Source organism: Callospermophilus lateralis, chromosome 6 (assembly GCF_048772815.1).
Source record: "Callospermophilus lateralis isolate mCalLat2 chromosome 6, mCalLat2.hap1, whole genome shotgun sequence".
Taxonomy (NCBI): Eukaryota; Metazoa; Chordata; class Mammalia; order Rodentia; family Sciuridae; genus Callospermophilus; species Callospermophilus lateralis.
Window position 1 is genome coordinate 121,554,478 of NC_135310.1, and position 21,349 is coordinate 121,575,826.

The window sequence follows — 21,349 nt, forward strand, 5'->3', positions numbered from 1 at the left end:
CCTCTCTGCGACTCTCATAATCTGGGCCCTTTAAAAATACTGCAGAAATGATGGAAAATATAATCCAGAAAACTGCCCTGGGTTTTGTGGGACAATGACAGGAAAAAGGCTTTTTGCTGCTCTCAAAGAGAGACATCCAGAGAAGAATGAGACCAGAACTCACACTTAATAATAAGAATAGGGATAATTCTCCGTAGAAACTGAGAAACAAAAAAAGATGGGAGCACAAGGTCAGACTCAGGTCTCAGCCTATGTTAACCCACTCAATGTGATGCCCTCCCTGCCCATGGTCCTGGAGACAGGACCTGCCCTGGTGATGCCTGAGTCCCTGTCATCACAGGTCCTGGTGAGATGAGGTTCAATTGAACGGAGGGGTCTAAGGACCAGGGAAGATGAACCAGCTGAGGAGTGACCACATCAAACCCAGGATGAACTGAGTGCAGACTGGGTGCTGCTTTGTCCACCTTCAGCTCCTTTCATCTTTCTCCTGTCCCCACCTGAGGCAGACTCAGCACAGCAAACATGTCGATTCTGGAAGGTTTGGGGTTTTATTTTCTCTCAGAAATTTTAGGAATCCTCTTTTCACTTAATTAAACCACAACCGTAATTCATGGCACAAATGTGAAATACAAATCAATATACACATTCTGTTTTGCAAAGGGCAAGGAAAAGTCTACAGCCCAGGGCAGCATAAAGCTACCAGGAATGAAGACATCCCAGCCCCACATTTGCTACATAGGAAAGTTAATTGAGGAAGACAACAGGACAGGGTAGGGAGGGGTCTCAGTGATCAAAGATGAGAGCCTGTCTCCATTTCCTCAGGATCTGATGACAGGAACACAGACACATAGACACAGTTTATTGCCAGCTGCACAAAGAGAAGTTGGGACCTCTTGAAACTGCAGCAGGGAGCAGGAAGAGAACTGAGGAAATCCTGTATTACTCAGTTGAAAGAAAATACTGTAAAAGAAAGTATTATGAACAAATTCAGATAAGTCATTGTAATGAAGACACTCTGAACAACCCATTAAACACTTAAAATGTCAGAAATTTCTGGGAGAGTCCCTGTAACTCAGAGTCTCCCCATTCTTCAACTCTTCTCCCTCTCCAGGCCCTTCAAGGTCTCACCTTTTAACCAGTGAGAGACACATCAGATCCCTGGGAACTGTCATTACCTGAGCAGAGCAAAAACAGAACCTGGTCAGAGTCCACAGGAGACGTGGCTAATGGATGAATTATGGGTGGATCACTCCCCCATGGCTTCCCACTACAGTCACCCAGGTGTCTCGGAGATCACTGTTCTTCATACTTACAGGCAGCTGGAGCAGAGGTGTCTGGTTTTACACCTGTGGGAAGAAAGCTGCCTGTGAGAGAGTAGCTTGGAAACAGGTCTGAGAGTGCCCCCTAGTCCTGGACACTGGGCAAGTCTCCAGAACTGTGACTGTAGATGTAGGAAAGGATCAGGAGACAAGAAGAAAACAGATAGGTAAGGATGAAGATAATTACTTTCCTGGAGTTCTGTCTTCACCAGGAAAATTCCCCTCTGGCCTCTAAATGCTGGGAATCAGGCCCCCATCACCACAAATATCAAGAGGATATACTTGTCCTTTAGTTTCTGTGCACCTTACAAAAAGTAAACAGGGTCCAGGTTGGGTAAGGACACTTGTAGATGTTACTTCCCATTAACAAGGCAGGGCATATTATCAGGAACTGCCTGTAGGAGCTGAGCACAACACCTTAGCCTTGAGCGATGGAGGTGTGGAACTGGCTTCTGTTGTGCACAAAAGCAAGTGGACTTCACCTTTGCTAGGCAGGGGACTGAAGCTCTGGGAGTGGACATTACCTAATGGGAGTGGCCTGCCCCCCTGTTCTCCTTTAACACTATCCTTTCTGCCTTATTTTGATAGAATGTTCTTTTGAACACCCTCCCCCAATAAAAACCAAGGTTCGGGGCATGCTCTTTCTCTGTTGCCCACCTCCCTTCCTTTCTCTTGTCCCTCTTGTGGGAGCTTGCAGTTGAGGCAGAAGAACCGAACTGAAATGCCCCCCAAAAGGTCTAAATGTTTGTGTGTTTTGTTGTGCCAGCCCAACTCACCCTAGAGACCTGGGTTTTTGTACCCCATGTGGAATGTGGGCTAAAACACACTTCTACAAGGTTTTTCAAATCACCAGTGGGACAAAAATTCAGACCCTGCACTTTTCCTACCTGTTTTTCTTCTTCCAAAAGACAAAAGCGACCACAGCTCCGGTGACAACAGCTCCAAGGAGAATTACACCAGCAACAATTCCCAAGATGGAGATGGTGGGCTTAGGGGGTGGCTCTGGGAGAGGAAGGGAAGTTAGATGAGGGGACCTGATCCCCTGGTCTCAGTCCCTACCCTGCTGAAAATCTCCAGGAAGCCTCCTGCTTTCCTGACAACAGGCTCTGGGCCCTCATCCCCTCCTTACCCCATCTCAGGGTGAGGGGCTCAGGCAGCCCCTTGTGATGCACATGGCAGGTGTATCTCTGCTCCTCTCCAGCAGGCACCACCACAGCTGCCCATTTCTGGAAGTTTCCATCCCCTGCAGGCCTGGTCTCCACAAGTTCCATGTCCTGGGTCTGGTCCTCTCCATCCCGTTGCCAGTTCAGGGTGATCTCCTTAGGGTAGAAGCCCAGGGCCCAGCATCTCAGAGTGACATCCCCTTCAGGGATAGGGTGGTGAGTCACATGAGTCTTCGGGGGGTCTGAAAAAAAGAACAGAGAAATTCAGACATTTTGGCATTTGGGCCACTGAAGCGTTGCTCACATGGCCATCATAAGACCATCCTGAGTAATGAACAACATAATTCAGGTGGGGGAGAGAGCACAAAACTAGACACAAGCCCAGGATGCAGACTTCCGGCACAATCTATTCCTTGGAAAGTTCTAAAATCAGATTGAAACAACCCAGTGGAAGAGGCTTCAGGTCCTTGAGAGGGACTTCAGAATCTGATCTTGATAGAGGCTGGGACACATGGAAAAGCTGGAGTCAGACCTCCAAGGCACTAGGCTGAAGTAGAACTGACTGTCCTGGATGCCAAGACTGCTGACAGGGACCTGTGGTCAGGTATTAATTGTCTTTCCCACCAGCCAGGGAGAGAGAGACCGGATCTTTTACTTGTCCTCAGAGAAAGCAGCCTTCAGTTCCTCTCTAGTACAGAACTTGGGAATCCAGGCCCACACCCTCCCCTCTGGACTATGAGCAGGGCTATGCTCTACAGTGGGCGCCATTCTCCTCCCCTCCTCCTGGGAACTGCTAGAGAGATCTACAGGAGATGGGGCAGGTGTTCAGCAGCTGCTCATACCTGCGCGCTGCAGCGACTCCTTCCCTTTCTCCAGGTAGCCTGCAAGACACTTCAAGCAATCTCCTTCCAGGTAGGCCCTTAAGCTCTCTGCAACACCAGCCGCTTCCCACTTCCGCTGGGTGATCTGAGCCGCCTTGTCTGCAGCGGTCCAGGAGCGCAGGTCCTCGTTCAGGGCGATGTAATCCGCGCCATCATAGGCGTACTGACTGTACCCGCGGAGGAAGCGCCCGTCTGTCCCCATGTCACAGCCATATATCCTCTGGTAGGTGTGAGAGCCTGTCCCCGCCCCGCTGTCAGCCAGGGTCGCGACCTGCCCACCCCGCGGGTTTTTGTCCTAAACTGAAAACGAAACCGGTCACAGTCCCCAAGGGCGCATTCTGGGTCGAGAGTCTCCGCGAGTCCCTCAGACTTGGGGTGAAGCTTAGCCCGGGAATCCCTGACTTCTGGGGACCATCTGTGAGGGACTTGAGGGGTCGCGATGTCCGACATGGACCGGGTCACTCACCGCCCGCGCTCTGGTTGTAGTAGCCTGGCAGGGTGTTGAGGCTCACTAGGTCACTCTGTGCATTGTCCTTGGCGGTCTGTGTCTCCCGTTCCCAATACTTGGGTCCCACCTTCTCCATCCAGGGCGCCCGGGGCTCCATCCTGGGATTCTCGGCGTCGCTGTCGAAGCGCACGAACTGCGTGTCGTCCACGTAGCCCACGGAGATGAAGCGGGGCTCCCCGCCGGGGCGGGACACGGAGGTGTCGAAATACCTCAGGGAGTGGGAGCCTGGGGAAGGGAGCCACTGAGACCACCCAACCAGGTCCCAGGTTGACTACCCAGGAGGAGAGGAGCGGGGTCCAGAGACGCTAAGGGGGCGGTGGGAGCAGAAGGGCAGGACGTAGGGGCGGGAGGGGAGGGAAGGGAAGGACCGCGCCACGCTGGGGAGGGTCTGGGCTGGGGGCTGCGGGGAAGCACCTCCCCCAGGTCCCAAGTGCTCACCGGATGGTCCCCTCGCTCCTCCCACATGGAGGCTATTTCCCTCCCAATCCTGTGCTCACCCGCCCAAGTGTCCCTCAGGGCCAAGGCCCCCAAGAGCAGGAGGAGCAGCATTGGGGGCGCCAGCACCCTCATCCTGCAGCTCTGTGGAGATTCTGCGACTTGGAGTGGGGGATGGGGGGAGGTCGCTGTGGACTTTAAAATTCAAACCGCAGTCACAAAGATTGGCTTCTTTAGGAGAAGACGACATGGGAGTGACAACTGTGGACCAGTCAGGAGTGTCCAGGCAGAATGACCTGACCCAGGTTGGGAGGAGAAAAGTGAAACTCCTGGAGACAGAAACTCCCAGAAGACAGGGAATCCTCAGCGCTCCCTGTCCACACCCCAGGCACAGCTCTAGACCCTGAGAGCCACGCCCAGGGCTGGGAGTTTGCCCTGAACCCTCCTCCTTACTAATCATTCTTTGTCTCACCATGCCTTGATTTCTGCCTCAGGGTGTAAAATCAGCAGTTCTCAAACGTTTTGGTTTCAGGATCTTTATATACTCTTAGAAAGTAGTGTGCACTCCAGAGGTAGTTAGATTTATGTGGGTTATGTCTATCAATATTTTCCATATTAGAAATTAATGCCATTTTAAAGATATTTTATTCCTCCTGAATATTAATAACTAATTGCATGTTAAATAATTGCATGAAAAATGTGCAGCACTCTTTGAAACAGTAGTTTCAAAGAAAAATAACTTTTCCCAAATTAAAATATTTAATTGGAAAAATGGATCATTTTACTTTTAACAATTTTGTCATCAGAGAGTGCTAGATATTCATATTTTCTGGATTTAACTTGTGACTTTGGTTGAAACAAAAAAATATAGCCTCACACAAATATTTATAAGAGGAATGTTTTTAATAACGTTTCCAGTATTCATCTTTGATACTACACTAAAATGATACAAGTGTTAGCTTCTTAAAAGTTCTTTTCCACAAGAACCATAAAATACTGTCATTGAATAGTCCATATTTTATCCATTAAAGTCTGTGGATGTGTCTTGCACATTGAATTGATCTTGTGCTAATGCATTGTTTGACCAAGCTATACAGACCTTCTAGTGTTAACACATGTAAGTAAATTAATCAAGTGGTCTTATGTTGATTATTTTGATATCACCACAGATTTCACCAGAAAGTGTTGTAAGTACTTGGGAGTCTGTCAGGTTGATAGTGGTGGATACAGGTTTGCCCAGATTTTTTTTTTTTCCTCTTGAGAGCATACATTTTATCATTGAATATATTGCTGTCAGTGGATTATCTCAAAGGGACAGGTTAAGGTCATTTGTTAGAACATTGGCCAAATATTGAAGTGTAATTAATACCTCCCCTGTCATTCATTCTTTTAATCAGGAATGGTATTCCATAAAGATGATGCTAGTAAACCTCACTAAATGACTTTTGTTGACACAAACTCCCTATTGTTGAATGTAGTAGGTGTGTTTTATGTGTACTTCCCCTTTTTATCAAATAAGTGTATTTATAATGTGCACGATGGAATGGCAATTTAATAAATTTAATGATTTTTAATACTTCAGGACATATTTAAGTGAACTGGAATGCCTTCCCTTCTACAGTTAAAAGGTGCTCAAGAACACAATAATATTATTGCAGTTTGGTACCATTACTTCCACTTTGCTGAGTTTTACTTTATTTTAAATAATGTTTCAGTGATATTATAAAAATATTTTTTGATAATATAAATCCTGTGCAATAGTCTAAACACCTCTGTGGGTCCCAAAAATAACACTTTGAGAATTGCTGCTCTCAGTAAACTGTGGAGAGATCCCAACTGGTTCCATCCTCTTCCCTTGATTCACTGCCACTACTCTAGATAATTGCTAAAACATGTAGAAAGATATGGTGTTTGTGAACAAGTAGTGAAATTATGCAGAAAACAAAAATAATTTCTTAGAAATTTAAAACTGGTCACAGAAATGAATAAGTCTATAGGTGATTTGGGCAATTAAAATAGTACCAGAAAAGAAGTCATATATCTAGTAAAAAAGTTAAAGTTGGACTAAGAGCTAGGGTGTCCTAAAGATATTTCAGACGTTTAGAGTTTCAACATTTTCTTTTCCATATTTCTATAGGATATGGCTAAATGAAGTGAAACAAAAATGATGGAGGAAAACCAAGGAAAGGGGATATGTAAATCGTAGTTAAAAGGAGCCAGCACAAGAATGGAGGCCAAGTGTGTTCCCCTGAGGTGAAGGAGATCCAGGGAGTCAGCCTCTATCCAGTTGTGAAGGCATCCAGTCCAGGTCTGGCAGGACTGAGAGTTCTAGGACTGGTGTCTTAACAAAGACCAAATTGGTGGAATCCTAGTTATGCCTGAATATATTCATGGAGATTTAGACAACAGTACATTTTGAGGAAATTATGAAGAACAGAAACTTATTTTCTCACTGTTAGTAAGGTTGGGAAGTCAAAGGTCAAGGCACTGGCATCTGGCTAGGGTCCTCCTCTTGTTTACTCATGTGGGACAGTTTCAAATGTGCAGGCTCTGAGGGGATTATGAAGCAGTCCTTACCTGAGTCCTACTTTTTTTCCCATGTGAAAAGAGAAAAAATTTCATCCTCTAGGAATGAGAAATGGGGAGGTAGAGTGGGATGCAAGAAGGCAGGAGAAAGTGAGAAATGCACTTTTTGGGGGCAGAGAGCCAACTAACCTGGAAAATGGTATTTGGAGAGAGCAGTGCAGGGGGCCACTGAAGCCTGTGTTTATCATCTGAGGGAAAGAGAGGGAGAGAAGGAGAAATGTGCAGCATTCAGGCTGCAGGAGGAGGAGAATACCAGACTAGAATGAAGTGCAACAAGTTTTTCTGGTCTAGGCGTATGGATTATTTTTAACTTGTAACATACTATGGTTAAGATTTTGTAATTTTTCTGTATCAAATATACATTATAGTCATACATTACCTAATGACATGAAATGTGTTTTGATTCTTTGAAGCCAATGTCACCCTGATACCAAAGCAGATAAGGACACATCAAGGAAACAAAACTATAGATCAGTATGCCTGATGAATATAGATGTAAAAATCCTTAATAAAATATTAGCAATTTGCATTCAAAAACCCATTAAGAAGATCAGTTCCATCGAACATTGCAAGGTTGGCTCAATATATGAAAATGAATAAATGCAATGTATCACATAAATAGAATTAGAGAAAAACATTACATAAACATCTCAGTAAATATTTAAAAAAATCCCTTTAACAAAATTCAGTACCTATTCACGTTAAAAACACTGAAAAAACTAGGAATAGAAGGAACTTGTGTCAACATTGAAATTCTATATGTGTCAAACCCAAAGCTGATGCCATACTAAGTGGAAAACAATTGAAAGTATTTTCTTTAAAAACTGAAATAAGACACAGAAGTTCATCTCACCACTCCAATTCAATACAGTACTTGAAACTCTAGCCAGAGCCATCTGTCAAAAGATGAAAATTAAAGAGATAAAAATAGAAAAGAATTCAATATTCCTGTTTGTGGATGACATTATTCTATACTTAGAAGACCCCAAGGAAAAAAAACCCACACTTTTAGAGCTGATAAATTCAGCAAAGTAGCTAGATTCAAGATCAACTAGCAAAAGTCAAACTATCCTAGACACCAATAAGGATCCTACTGAGAAAGAAATCAGGAAAATTCCATTCACAATATCCTCAAACAAATAAAAAACTGTGAATACATCTAAACAATGAGAGATGTGTACAGTGAAAATTATAAAAACATTGAAGAAAAAAATTAAGACATTAGAAAATGGGAAGATCTCCCATGTTCTTGGATTGGCAGAATTAATATTGTCAAAATGGCCATATTACCAAAAGTGATGTACAGATTCTCTGCAATACCCATCAAAATACTAATGATTTTCTCAAATAAAGAAACAGTCCAAAATTTCCTATGGAAGAAGAGAAGACCCAGAATAGCCAAAGCAATTATTAGCTATTAATCAGAGCAATGCTGGAGGCGTTAAAATACTCAATCTCAAATTATAGTGCAGATTTGTCAGAACAAAACCAGCTTGGTATTAGCATAAAAACATACACGAAGGCGAGTGGAATAGAATAGAAGGTATATAGATTGACCTACAGAGATCCAGTCATCCGATCCTTGACAAAGGTGGCAAAAACAAATTGGAGAAAACATAGCTTTTAAACAAATGGTACCTGGCAAACTGGATATCCATATGCAGAGGAATGAAACTGGATCCTTATCGCTCACCCTGCATAAAAATCAACTGGAAGCAGATCAAAGACCTAGGAATTAGACCAGAAGCATTGCAACTGCTAGAAGAAAACAGGCCAACACTCCAACATGGCGCAGGCATCAACTTCCTTAATAAAGCTCAAGAAATAAAACCAGGGATCAAAGTAGATATCAAATTAAAAAAATTTCTGCAGAAAAAGGAAACAAATAAGAGAATGAAGAGAGAGCCTGTAGAATTGGAGAAAATCTTTGACAGATACTCTCTGACAAGGAATTAAATATCCAGAATGTATAAAAACTTTAAACACTTGCCAGAAGAAAAGCAAGTAACCCTGCCAATAAATGAACAAAAGAACTAAACAGAAATTTCTGAAGAAGAAATTCAAATGGCATTTCATATATACATATATGTATATATCTATATCTATCTATCTATATCAGAGAAATACAAATCAAAACTCCATTGAGAGTTTATCTCTCAGTACTGTTATAAGAGCAATCATCAAGAATACAAATAATAAATGCTGTGGAGGATACGGGGTTAGGTGTACACTTAAAAAATTGTTGGTGGGCCTGCAAATTAATACAACCACTTTGGAAATTGGTATGAAGATGCCTCAAAAAGCTAGGAATGGCACCACCATATGATCAGCTATCCCAGTGCTTGATATTTGTTCAAAAGAACTAAAATCAGCATACTCTACTGAGATATGCACACTTACCACTGTTTACAGCAGCACAATTCCCCAATATCCATATTAGACAACAGATCTAGGTATATGTCAACAGATATATATGTGCTATATGTACACAGTAGCGTTTTACCCTGCCATAAAGAAGAATGAAATAATGTCATTTGTTAATAAGCTGATAGAACTGGAGAATATCATGCCAAGTGAAACACACCAGACTCAGAAAGTCAAGGAACAAAATTTTCTTTCATATGTAGAAGCTGGAGAGGAAAACAAAGAAACAAACAAAACCAAAATAAAGAGGAATCTTTAGATCAGCCATCTCTGCCCTAGTCCTTCCACAGCCTGATCCTCTTCAGAGCTGCTCTGGCAGCCTTGCAGGGCAGCACAGCAGCGCCTCCATGTGGCCATGTGGCTGAGCACAGATGATCTGAACTGCCATTTTTGTGTTAATTTGGGAGTTCTGGGTCTCCCTAGGATTGCAGCGACTGTACAGGGATCTGTGCACAAGTTGGCGCTTTTATCCCTTGTCAGGTTTGGAATTTCCAACTGTTACTGAAAATACAAGATAAAATATATTTCCTCCCAGTTGATCGACAGTTGTCCCTGGGAGCCTCCAGGTCTCCATGCCATAAAGGCAGGTTCCCAGGTTATGGATGAACCTCCTGAACAAAATGCATGTCCTCAATTTCCTGAATGGAGCCTTGTACCACTGAATCCCTGAGACTTGTTCCCAGGTTCAAGGGTCCCCTTTACTGGGCCAGATTTTTTAACCCTAGTGTTAGGTGGTAATTAGTAATGAACAGTGGAATACAAAACAATAAGGTAGAAGGGTGTTAGGATGGCCTTAGGCCTGAGCCTAAAGCAACTCCATTTTAAAAACTCCAGTTTAACCTGCAGTCTCACTAGGCACACCCACAGAGCCCTCCAGTATGGCCTCAAACAAGTTACTTCCCCTCATCCTTATAAAGAGAGTGAAGCCCCTGGCAGGCTGTCCTGGCCTGATAAGAGGGAAAGGGGAGAAGATCAGGGCGGAGACCACCAGACCAGATGTTTCTGACCCCAGGGTAAATGATGTCACCAAGAAATCTGGTGGTAACTGATAAAGATATAAAGGAGGGTCAAAAGCCCCCAAATACAGTATAAATGGTAGAGTATATGAAGAGGAATTCAGCCAGCTGAAACAAGGATGCAGTCCAGCTGGAGAGCCTGGTGAGGACCTGACATCCAATCACCTGTCATCATTTCCTGAGCCTCTTCATGATCGTCACCACTCTCAAACTCTACTGAGTCATCTGGTCCTTGGTGAGAGCCGCAACTTCTCCCTACAACCCTCTCCTCAACCAGTCATCCACTCCATGCCAGGAAAAGCCTGCCTTGGTTCCGGACCTGGTCACCATGGTCTGAGTGAGTGTGCATCTGCTGGACATAAAGCTTAAGGCTTAAGACTTTTGAATTTAGCATGCAGAGGAAATGTCTGTCATTAGCCTGTCATGATTAAGTGTGTTTTGCAGTGCTTAGAATTAATCTAGAATTGTTTGCTGTGTCTATTGCAGTGCCTAGCATTAAGGTTTGTCATTTTCATGATTAAGAACCTATAGAGGGAAATTGTATTAAGTAATTAATTTGAGTGAATAAAATATTGAAAGGGGCAGAAGCATGTGGACATTCTTTATTTCTCCCCTTGACTGCATAAGTCGCCATCTTGCCCCCTCAAGACATAGGGTCATGGGGTTTTCTTTAAATTGCCTTTAATACTAATGAACAGCCAAAGTGGTGGTACACACCTGTGATCCCAGCAACAAGGGGAGGCAGAAGAATGGAAAGTTCAAAGCCAGCTTCAGCAACTTATGGAAGCCCTAAGCAACTTTGTAAGACCTTGTCTCAAAGTAAAAACTAAAAAATGGGCTGAGGATGTGGCTCCATGGTAAAGCCCCCCTAAGCTTAATGTCTGGTAACAAAAACAAACAAACAAGCAAACAAAAAAACCTAAAAAACCTAATATATAAATGTGTAACTCATAGGAAAAAAATAGGGGTACTAACCCTGAGAATAAACAGGGGGAAGCAAAGGGAACAAATTAAGAAATAAGTCCACAAGGAAAGATCTATGGGGAGTTCCTGACAGAATCTTGCAGGATCATTGTAAAGTGAGGATTTATAGCCACAGGATTCTCAATGTGTATCAGAAGGGACTTTAGTAGCACAGGTGCACCAAGGTACAGTTTGCCTGGTTGTGGACCCCATCTCCTATATTAACATAGAATTGACTTGTGGGTGAAGCCCCCCTGAATGGGATGGTCACCATGACAGTTACCAAAAGGACCAACTAGGGTAAAACACTCCCCTGCTCAGATTAACGAAGGTGGCAGAAGGTGGACCCCTGTTCTCCTGGCAAACATCAAACTTAATAATTTGGAAGTAGTATCAAGTTTTCTTTGTGTTCTCTGCGGAGAGATAATGACCCACTCTCTTTCTCCCTTGAGAGCGTTCTTAGCTTGAGCCTTACTTTCACTTATAATAAAATTCTCTTGCTGGCTTTTTCATGTCTGACTCTAAATTTTCTTTCATGGGGCACAAGAACTGAGGCCTGGAGCTTTAGCTCCTCATTACTGTGACACCGATGGGGCAGGAGTGAGAGGAGCCCCTGAAGTGTTGGCCTGGGGTGGTGAGGGAGCCTCCTGAAGAGGTGAACATGGGGAGGAAAGTGGGACGTTAAGGGAATGGAGGCCAAAGAGGGGAGGGGAAGGAATCAGACAAAAAAAGCCCTGGAAAGGCCAACCTAGGGAACACTGTGAGGGGGGATGGGTCTGTTTGGGAGAGGTTCAGGGTCTTCTGGCTGGGGTGCTGAAGGAGGGCTCCATTTTTTACTAGGCTGGTCATTACACAGGTATTAGCTGTCCGTCATCAGTAGGCCACTGTATGTTTTGGACAGTCTTCTGTGTTTCATGCATAGAGTAATTCACACACACACAGGGAAGAAATGCAAAAAAGAAGCAGATGCAAGAGGATAATTGACTAAGGGGATCCCCCTCTTCCAGAGCCACACACACTAATACTGGGGTGCAGGCAGAATCAAGGAGAGGAGGGAAGAGAAGGCCTGTGCCTCAAAGTGAAGTGCCCACCTCTTGCCCATGATTCTTGGGTTCTCAGGATCCCACTTATTATTCTCCAATGTCATGGTCTTTTCTAAGCCCACCTCAGTTATCCTGCAACAAGCCTTGGCTACCTGGATGTCTTGGTTCAGTAGGAGCTGCTGCAGGAGCAGGGGGCTGTGGGCTGGCAATTGGCTTCACAGCTGGCAGCCATGGAGACAGAGGGTCAAGAGTAGGTGTGGCAGTAGCAGAAGACCACAGGGAGCTACTGCAGACTTGTGAAGAGTAGGAGCCCAGGTGTCCACCCAGCATCTCCACTGGATGCTGAGGTAGTCTCCAGACCTTCAAGTTCAGGTGTCCAACTACCATCCCTCTAGATGTCAAGGGTGGACCCTTCTCCAAGATACCAGGTCAGGCACCCTCTTGGAGCCTGGAGAGCCATCTTTCCACAACCCCAAGAGTCCAGGACACAAACGTCCTGCCTCTTCTTTTTTGGGACCAAAGCAGAAGAAGACCTGTTGCTACTTTCCTCAAGCCTAACACCTTATCCTCACCATTTCTCCAAATTAATGGTCCTGTGGCTTTGAGTTTATTTTGATCCCTGCCATGTGCCACCAGAGTTTGGGGGTTTTGTTCTTGGGAGGCTCCTGAGGGATCCACAGTCTGCAACTGGGGCAGGACTGTGAGATGGGAAACAGCTGTGAATTCTTGAGCTTAGGCTGCTGGGATCATCCTGTGCCTGGTTAGGATCCCCTTCCTGACTCCAGGAGGCTGTCAATACAATAAAGGGTCAGAACTCCTCCTTGGTCATGAACTTCGTGCTATGTCCAGAGTGTGGAGGGTGCTGTAGGGCTGCTGAGTGAGGGGTTCCAGTTGGAAATAAAGTAGTAAGTAGCCTCTGCCATGCAACATGCACAAAGAGGACCCTCAGTGACATCCAAGAAAACTACCTGCCTTTCCTGGGCTCCACGGAGATCTTGTCCTTGGATTTACTGATTCCTTGACAAGTGTTTATCTGTCCTGTGCCTGGCTCTTACAATACATTAAACCAAAGTCAGGCAAAATCCACTCTCCTCAAGGAGCTAACCTTCAGGTGGGGTTAATAAATAATGAGGTAACTGCAGTAAAAGGAGCAGCAGAAAGTAGAGTGATTTAGAGAAAAGGAACAAAGTAGGGATAAGGGAGATGGTTGTAATTATTTTAATTATCGTCCTCAGAGTGGGTTTTACTGAGAGGTGACATTTGGTCACTGCCTGCACATTCTGGGCTGTACTGGGGAACAACCGGTTGCAGCAGGAATGGGAGTGGGCCCTCCCAGGACAAAGGGAAGACAACGTGGCACAATCAGTATTTTTTTCTGCCTGTGCAACACTGGTACAGCTCACTAGTAACTCTATAGAATACTCTCGAATGTTTGTTACCATATGGGGAGACAAACAGGCTAACATGTGAAGGGGGAGCTAACAGAAGGCAACTCTTCACTATGCTCAAGGCTCAGTCTTTGAGTGCAAATCCCCTTGGACAGTGCCAGCACTAATAAATGCTGCTTCCTGCTGAAAGTCTTAGTGTCCTGTCTCTCTGTGTAAGAATCCTACAATGTGCAGACTTCAGGAAGGACTTCCTATCTGTGATTCTGGGCAGAATATTTTGGATTCCATGACAGCTTCTCTTTTGTGCCTAATGAAGTCTTCCTGAAGTCCTGAAGTTTGGGGAAACTGAAGTTCCTGGTATTTGGAGGAAGGTTGGGAGAGCAGGGAGAAAGCTGAGGAGGGGTTCACACCCAACTCCATCTCTGTGGTCTTCTCTTGCCTACAGAGGTTTTTTTGTTCTTTCTAGTTATACATGACAGTAGAGTCTATTTTTACATAACATACATATGTGGGTATAACTTCCCATTTTTGTGGTTATACATGATGTGAAGTTACCCAGGTTTGTAGTTGTATAAGAATGTAGAAAAGCAATGTCCCATTCATTCTACTGTCTTGCCTATTCCCATGCCCCCTCCCTTTCCTTCATTCCCCTTTGTCTAATCCAATGAACTTCTCCCTCTTCCCATGAATAGTGAGCTAGCATCCGCATGTCCTAGAGAACATTTAGCCTTTGGATTTTGAAAATTGGCTTATTTTACTTATCATGATAGTCTCTAGTTCCATATGTTTATTAGAAAGTGCCATAATTTAATTCTTATTTATGGCTGGTATTATTCCATTGTGTATATGTACCACGTTTTCTTTTCCATCCATCTGTTGAAGGGCACTTAGGTTGGTTCCATAGCTTAGCTCTTGTGAATTGAGCTGCTATAAACATTGATATGGATGTGTCACTATAGTATGCTGGTTTTAAGTCCTTTGGGTATAGACCAAGGAGTAATATGACTGCATCAAATGGTGGTTTCATTCCAAGTTTTCTGAGGAGATTCCATACAGCTTTCCAGAGTGGTTGCATCAATTTGCAGTCCTATTAGCAATATATGAGTGTAACTTCTCCCCCACATCCTCACCAACATTTCTGTTTCTTGTAATCTTGATAATGGCCATTCTGACTGGAGTCAGATGAAATCTCAGTGTAGTTTTAATTTGCATTTCTCTAACTGCTAGAGATGTTGAACATTTTTTTCATACATTTTTTTTTTTTTTACCAATTGTGTTTCTTCTTCTGAGAAGTATCTGTTCAGATCCTTTGCCCTTTTATTGATTGGAGTATTTGGTTATTTAGTGTTAAGCTTTTTTAGTTCTTTGTATATCCTGGAAATTAACACCCTATCTGAGGTACAGGTGGTTACGATTTTTTTCCCCCATTCTATAGGCTCCCTCTTCACATTCTTGATTGTTTCCTAATCTGGGAAGAAGCTTTTTAGTTTGATACCATCCATGTATTGATTCTTGATTTTCTTCTTGCACTTTAGGTGTCTTGTTGGGAAATTCAGTTCCTAAGCTGACATGGTGGAGAGTTGGGCTTACTTCTTTCTTCTAGTAGGTGCAGGATCTATGGTCTAATGCCAGGTTTTTAATCCACTTTGAGTTTTGTTCAGGGTGAGAGATAGGACCTAATGTCATTTTTCTACATATGGATTTCCAATTTCCCCAGATCATTTGTTGAAGATTGCCTACTGAATTTGAGGGTAATTGAATCTTACATGATCAGCAAGTGCCCCCTTGGAGTGGGAGGATAGTTACCACCTGGCAGGATATAAAATAAAAGTCTTTGTAGCCCTAATATTCTCCAAATAGCAACACTGAGAACAATGCACAATTGTCAACACTCTTTTTTTTTATTGATTTCAAGTAGAAATTATATTTTGAATGTATTATGTTTAATAAAATAATAATTTCATCTATTCCTTTTTCTTTTAAAATGTACTAGCAAAATTAAAATTGCATCTAGGGCTCATAGTTGTGGTTGAAATTATAGTTTTATTGGATAGCACTGTCGTAGGAGCTTAATAATTGTATCTTCTATGTTCAGGTCTGTGATTCATTTCACATGGTTTTTGTACATGGTGTTGTTTTTCTCTTTGGGTCTCATTGGTCACCTCTGTTTGTTAAAAGGATGATCCTCTCCCTTTGTGTTCCTTGAGTCCCTTTCCATCAGCTTGAAGACTGCCTACTGCATTTTGATGTACGTTTCTAGTTGTGCATCTTTATTCTATCCTAGCTATGTAGACTATCCTGCACCAGGCCTTTGTTTTATTACTTGAATGCAGTAGTAAATCTTGAAATTAGTGTGCATCTTCAAAGTGAAAAAATATCTTGCCAAAGTTTTTTTTTCACTTGCATACAGATTATAGACTTCAGTTTGTTAGTTTCTAAAAATAGGCATCTTGATTTCAATTGGAAATACATTGGATCAGTAGATCAATTTTGAAAGAACTGATACCTTGTCAATATCAGCTATTCAAATCCTTGACTATAGTATTTTTATTTAGTTTTTATTTATTTTCTCTTGATGATGGCTTATAGATTTTAGTGTAAAATGTTGCTGTTATGTTTAAATATTATATGTCCCCCAAAAGCTCACATGTGAGACAATGCAAGACATTTTAGAGGTGAAATAATTGGGTTATGAGAGTCTTAATCTAACAAATGAATTAATCCTGATAGGGATTAACCAGATGGTAACTGTAGGCAGGTAGGGTGTGGCTGGCAGAGATGGGTTCCTGGGGGTATGCCTTTGGGTGATATATTTTATCTTTGTTAAGCACAGTGCCCTCTCTCTCTCTCTCTCTCTCTCTCTCTCTCTCTCTCTCTCTCTCTCTCTGCTTCCTGATGTGATGTCCTGAGCCAGTTCCTCTATTGCACCCGCTGCCATGATGTGCTGCCTCACCTCAAGCCCCGAGGAATGGAGTCAGCCCTCTGTGGTCTGAGATCTCTGAAACTGTGAGCTGCCAAAAAACCTTTTCATCATGTGATATTGATCTTGTCAGATCCTTTAGTCAGCAATAAAAAAACTGACTAAAACAATTGCCTGGTTTTTAAGAATGAGTACCTAAATGTTTTATTTCAATGTTATTATAAATGGAATTTAGGGTTTCCCCCCAAATATTACAATGCCAGGGCATGCCAATACAAAGGACTTGAGACCTTGCTGTGTTCTAAATTCATTTATTAGTTTGAGGAAGTTTCTTTGCCTTAGGATTTTCTTTTTTTTTTTTTCAGAATGGAAAATAGAAGTTTATTAAAGGACAGCAGAAAAGACTTCTTCCCGAGGAAGAAGGGGTCCCAAGAGATGGAATCCCTGCCTTAGGATTTTCTAGGTATACAATCATGTCATCTGCAAATTAAGACACTTCATCATCTATAAATTGAAGCATAGTCTTTTCAGTCTATATTCCTTTTATTTCTATCTCTTGCCTCAAGGCTCTGGCTGAGATGTTGAGTTACAGTGTGTCACAGAAGATGTGAGTCGACACACTGGCCCATGAGTTATGGTTTGGATCCTGAATGTCCCCCAAAGGCCCAATATGCCAAAGGCTTGGTGACAGCCTAATGGATGAAAACTTTAATAGTGGGATTCCAGGTAAAGAGCCTAGTTTATTAGGGGTGTGCCCTTGGAGAAGTGACTGAGACCTCGGCCCCCTCCTCTTTCTTTGTTTCCTGGCATCATGAGGTGAAGGGGCCTCCTGCCACATGCTCCTGCTGAGGTACTGTGCCCCCACAGGCCCAAAGCAATGGGACCAAGTAACTAGGCACTGACACCTCTGAACCAGTGATCCAGAATAAACCTGTCCTCGTTTAGGTTGATTGACTCAGGTGTCATTTCACAGCAACACAAATCTAACACCATATCTTAAATAAAAAGGACTTTCATCACAAAGTACATTGTTAGCTGTAGATGTTTTAGAGATGCCCTTTATCTGAAGAAGCTGCCTTTTACTCCTGATTTGCTATGAAATTTGATCAAGAATAGGTTTTGAATTTGTATAATGTCTTTTCTTCAAGGAGATGGTCCTGTGGTTATTCTCCTTATGCCAATAATATGGTAAATTAGTATTGATATTAAATATTCATCAAAATTTATAGTCTAGGATAAACTAATTTCATCATGAACTTTAAATTTGATTTGCAGATATTTTATGGATTCATGAGAAATGTTAGTCCAAAGTTTTCTACTTTCTTATGAACAATTTAAAATTTAAATAAATGTATATATGTATGCAACTATCATCACAGTACAATTATGGAATAATTCCATTACCCTAAGAAATTCCTCATGCTCATTGCCCTGCCCCCACCTCCATGGTTAGGCAAACACAAAACTTCATTTGAATTCTATAGATTTGTTTCACTTGATATTTCATATAAATAGTCTGTGCTCTATTCTGTTTGGCTTCTTTTACTTAGCATATAGTGTGTGTGTGTGTGTGTGTGTGTGTGCGCGCGCGTGCACAGTGCTGGGGGTTGAACCCAGGGTCTTGCACAATGCTAGGCAAGCACTCTACCACTGAGCTACATCCAGCCCTACCATAATGTTTTGAGGTTTATACATGTCTCAGTATTTCATTCCTTTTAATTGCTGAATATTATTCTATAGTATGGATATACCTCATGGGGTTTGTATCTAATTACCAGTTGATGTGCTACTACAAATTTCTACTATGAATTTCATTTTGCTTAAAGGTATAGAGCCATTTAGGTCATCTATGACTTCTAGTGTATATGCAGATTCATGAGGGCATTTCAGAGGATATTTCCTAGAAAAAGAAATATGATGCCAATGATTCATTATATGTAATTATATATGACTATGTAATTCTAAGTTATTAGATATCTGTTTTCCACACCGAATCTGCCCATTGACTTTCTTTCTGCGTTATTCCTCCCTCTGTGGTGAACCAGTACCACGGTCAGTACCACTGTCACAACAAGTGAAACTCCAACACATGACTTCTTCTGCTTAATGTAACCAAATTTCTGGGTCTGAGACACTGACTGTCTAATATTGAATTTTAATGAAATCCTTCTTTCACCAGTCTCACTGAAAAGCAGTATTCCTGCTGTCTGAATCCCAATCACAGAGCAACGAGGAATGCAGCCTTCCTCTAATCCACCATCTTGACCATCCCATACATGACTCTTTGCTGAGTCACCCCCATGTCTCTCAGGGGAACACCAGCAACCCCTCCACACTCCCCACCAGAGGAACTAGCTCGCCAGCCCCTTCCTCCTCAAACATCCTGAGTCCACAGGGTACACGTAGTGGGACCTTCACACCTGCCTCAGTTTTGTGATGATCTTTTGCCCTGTAATATTTGGGGTTCTCCACCTGCTTCTCATTGGTTACCCCAATTTTTTCTGGCTATTTTCTCCATTTAGCCTTTTCTGAACCTCTATATTCCACCCCAGATTCTTGGTGACGAGAGGAAAATTCGTCTTCTTCTTCTTCTTCTTTCTTCCTTCTCCTTCTCCTCCTCCTCCTCCTCCTCCTTCTTCTTCTTTAAACTTTATTTAGTTATTTTTATGTGGTGCTGAAGATCAAACCCAGTGCCTCATACGTGTGAGACAAGTGCTCTACCACTGAGTCACAACCACAGCCCAAGAGGAAAAATCTTGAGATATCGATGGGTTTTGGCTAGAGAACACTCTGGTAAAAATCTAAAGATCTCTTGATTGAAGCTCAGATGCTGCAGCCCTTAGACATAGGAGTTGAGGCCTTCATCTCAGCCTTTTGGGGGAGACAAAGCTTTTCACTAGAAGTTAAGAGATTCTTGGCCAGGGCGACACCCTGTAGACACTGAAGTCCAGTAATTATGAGATTTTGGACCCTGGTGCCCATTAGGATAAGGACTTCTTCTATTCCTTTTACCTTCTTATCTGTATCTCCAGAACACAGAACATCATGGGACCCTCAAGGTCAGAGGGTTCTCTCCATTTCGGGTCAAGATGCCCTATTTAATGCCTGTTTGTCTCTCGTGTCAACAGCTTTCCTTACTCCTTAGCTGCCTTCCTGATACTCTGTCCCTCCAAGGCTGGCATCTGGAGTGTCAGCTACATAAGAAAAACTGGTTTGAGACCAGAGGGAAAAAGTGTCACTTCTAAGTTTAAGCTTCAGTGGGACCTGAAGGCTGTTTTCTCTTCACTTGTGCTCTGGGACTCTGCTCTCTCCTTAGGTTCTTCCCTAATGATGATTGCACAGGGAAGGAAAATGGAAAATCCCACCTGTGCAAGTTTTCTTTTTCTTGAGAATCTTTTCCTGAGGTCCACCCTCTCCTGGGACTTCATGGGCTTCTACAGTCTTTAAGTATTTGGATGACTCTGATTCAGATTGCACTCTGGTCTGATGGATGTTCCATGTGTCTCTTTACTAGGGTAATTACAGGTGTGTAACTTTTAAAGTCTTGTTTTAAAGCTCATTTATTTTGGTAAATTCACCTTTGTTCCGTGTACCTAAATTAATATATTTTTGTTCTAATGAGTCTTGTTTAATCTAACTGAAGTTTTTAGTCCTATGTGTTATACTGCTGTCTTTGTTCAGAGGCTAATTATTCAAAGGTGAATTCTCAAATACACCAGAAAAGGAAAGACCCCTTCACATGGTCCTAAAACAGAGAATAAACAGTGATGATATTGACATAGATCTACCTCACGGCTGGACAAGTGGCCATCTGAACCATTGATTCAGTGTCCAGGTGTGATGGATGGACCCTGTCCCCGCCATCTCCAACTGTGCAGGACTCCTCCAGGTCTATGCCCTTTATTCTGCAATACGTTGATCACTGTCACACTGAGGACATCTGTGACAGGTTTTGTTTTAATTTCTGAAGGGTTAAATCTTATAGAAAATGTGTCATAAATACCTGTGGTTCTTTTGTCTCTTGTCTGCGGGGAGCATATACATGGCAAAAAGCTATGCAATCTCTATTTCCTGTTTGATTTCATGTAGGTCTGTGCACACCTGTGTATTATATACTACGTCTACACACATGCTGTGTCTGTGCATCATTTATATGGTACCAAAACTGGAACTGGCTTATACACATATGATCTGGCTTATTGATAAATTTTAAAAAATGGGTTCAAATGACTTTTAGTTCTAATGACTTAAATAAACCTTTAACAAAAAGGTCAATTTCAATTATCTAAATAGATAAAAGTAAAAATGTCTTAAAAATTACTAATCCACATGTTTTTCTAGGTGATCAGCCAATCAAGAGTGTTGGTTTCTATAAAAAGTTTAAAGTATTGTGTCCAGGGCTTTTAAGGTTTTTCTTCATCAGAAAAATATTAGCATTCATTTTCATTGGTAATAAAAAAGTCAACAATTAAAATGGGTAAACTAGATTTAGCATAAATGGTATAAACATTTGTAAATATGTTTGTTAGAAAAGATACTTGACTAATTTGCAAAGTTAAAATACAGAACATCAACTTCTAAATATACACTCAAGAACTCTTGGCTTATTAACTTCTTTAACAAATATCTGTAAAGTCTTTTAAGTGATCTTTTAAATAACTCTGGTTCTCTTTATGGTATTTAATGTTCTGTAACTGAATAAA

At 42.4% G+C, this 21,349-nt stretch overlaps 1 protein-coding gene across 1 annotated transcript; it reads right to left on the reverse strand.

Moving 5' to 3' along the window:
* Window positions 1-2,202: 2,202 nt before the first annotated feature.
* LOC143400732 (patr class I histocompatibility antigen, A-126 alpha chain-like) lies at window positions 2,203-4,441 on the reverse strand. Its single transcript, XM_076857735.1, has 5 exons — window positions 4,369-4,441; window positions 3,830-4,096; window positions 3,325-3,600; window positions 2,449-2,724; window positions 2,203-2,321 (listed from the first exon to the last, which is right to left on the reverse strand). Exons 1-5 carry the CDS (start codon window positions 4,439-4,441, stop codon window positions 2,203-2,205), a joined length of 1,011 nt encoding a protein of 336 aa, XP_076713850.1.
* Between the last annotated feature and the right edge of the window lie 16,908 nt (window positions 4,442-21,349).